At 74.1% G+C, this 1,141-nt stretch overlaps 1 protein-coding gene across 1 annotated transcript in view; it reads right to left on the bottom strand.

Moving 5' to 3' along the window:
- Positions 1 to 1,141, bottom strand: part of LOC112961121 (neutral alpha-glucosidase AB-like) — a 9,727-nt gene that overhangs the window by 4,978 nt on the left and 3,608 nt on the right. Inside the window, exon 12 of the mRNA XM_026055992.1 lies at positions 602 to 632. Coding sequence (XP_025911777.1) covers positions 602 to 632 — 31 coding nt within the window. The remainder of the gene's footprint in view (positions 1 to 601; positions 633 to 1,141) is intronic.

Raw genomic sequence — 1,141 nt, 5'->3', positions numbered from 1 at the left:
CGCGCAGCCTCCGCCGGGCCCGTCCACGGCACTTCCGGTCCCCTCCCCCGCTCCGCTCCGGGCCGCTTCCGCCCGGGGTCCGTCCCCGCAGATGCCCGGCCCGGAAACGCGCTCCCGCACTTCCGTTCCGAGGGGAACGGTGATCTCCAGCTTCCGGCCCACCCCTGCTCCGCTCCGGGCCACTTCCGCCCGCGCTTTCGGGGGTCCGTCCCGGCCGGGGCCCGGCCAAGAACTGCGCCCCGGCACTTCCGTTCCGGAGGGGGCAGCAGCGCAGCCGGACACCTGGGCCCCCCCGGGGGGAGGGTGGAGGGGACAGGGGCACCCGGAGGCCTGGGCCCTCGCTGCTTTGGGGCCAGTCCCCGGGAAATGGGGGCCGGCAGGAGCGCAGCTGGGCCCTGCCCCACCCCAGGAAGCAGACGGCAGCGCCTCCAGCTCGGTTTTTTTCCTGGTTTTATTTGTCTTTTATCAAAACGCCGCGCGGGTGCTGCCCCCCCCCCCGGCCCCCCCGGCCCTGGCTCAGCAGCTAAAAACGGATGCGGGGGGCCAGAGCCCCCCCCACGGCGGCCGGAGGGGCCGGGGCAGCCGTGGGGGCGATTCCCACCTGCTCCGGGTGGCATCGGCCCCACGGACCCCTGCGGGGGGCAGCACCGTGGGGCGGAGGGGGGGGAAGGTCCCTCCCCCCGCCGCCCCCCAGTGTCCCCCCGGTCAGGGCCAGGGGAGAAGAGAGGAGAAAGGAGAAAGGAAAGGGGGGGGGGATGGGCAAGGAAAAGGGGTTGTAGGGCAGGGAAAAGAGGGGACATGGGGCGAGGAAAGGGGTTGTGGTGCGAGGAAGGGGGGGGACATGGGGCAGGAAAGGGGGGCACAGAAAGAGGGAAAGGGGGGGGGGTCGGGGGCTCCCCGCGTGGGGCACAGGGAGCAGCGCCGGCTTGGTCCCCATCTCGCACCAGCCCTGCCCGGGCCCCACAGCCGGACACGGCCCCGGCCCCCCCAAGCCCCACACATGTGGGGGATGGGGGGGGGAAGAGGGCAGGGGGGCTGGAGCAGTGACCCCCCCGCAGCCCCCCCAGCCCCCCAAACCATCCCTGCGACGATTCCCCTGGGAAGAGGCCGAGGCCGGATCCTGCCCCCCCCGGGGGGGGGG

This window comes from Apteryx rowi, unplaced genomic scaffold, assembly GCF_003343035.1.
Source record: "Apteryx rowi isolate R43461 unplaced genomic scaffold, aptRow1 scaffold_1289, whole genome shotgun sequence".
Classification (NCBI taxonomy): domain Eukaryota; kingdom Metazoa; phylum Chordata; class Aves; order Apterygiformes; family Apterygidae; genus Apteryx; species Apteryx rowi.
This window is presented reverse-complemented; position numbering and strand designations above follow the sequence as displayed.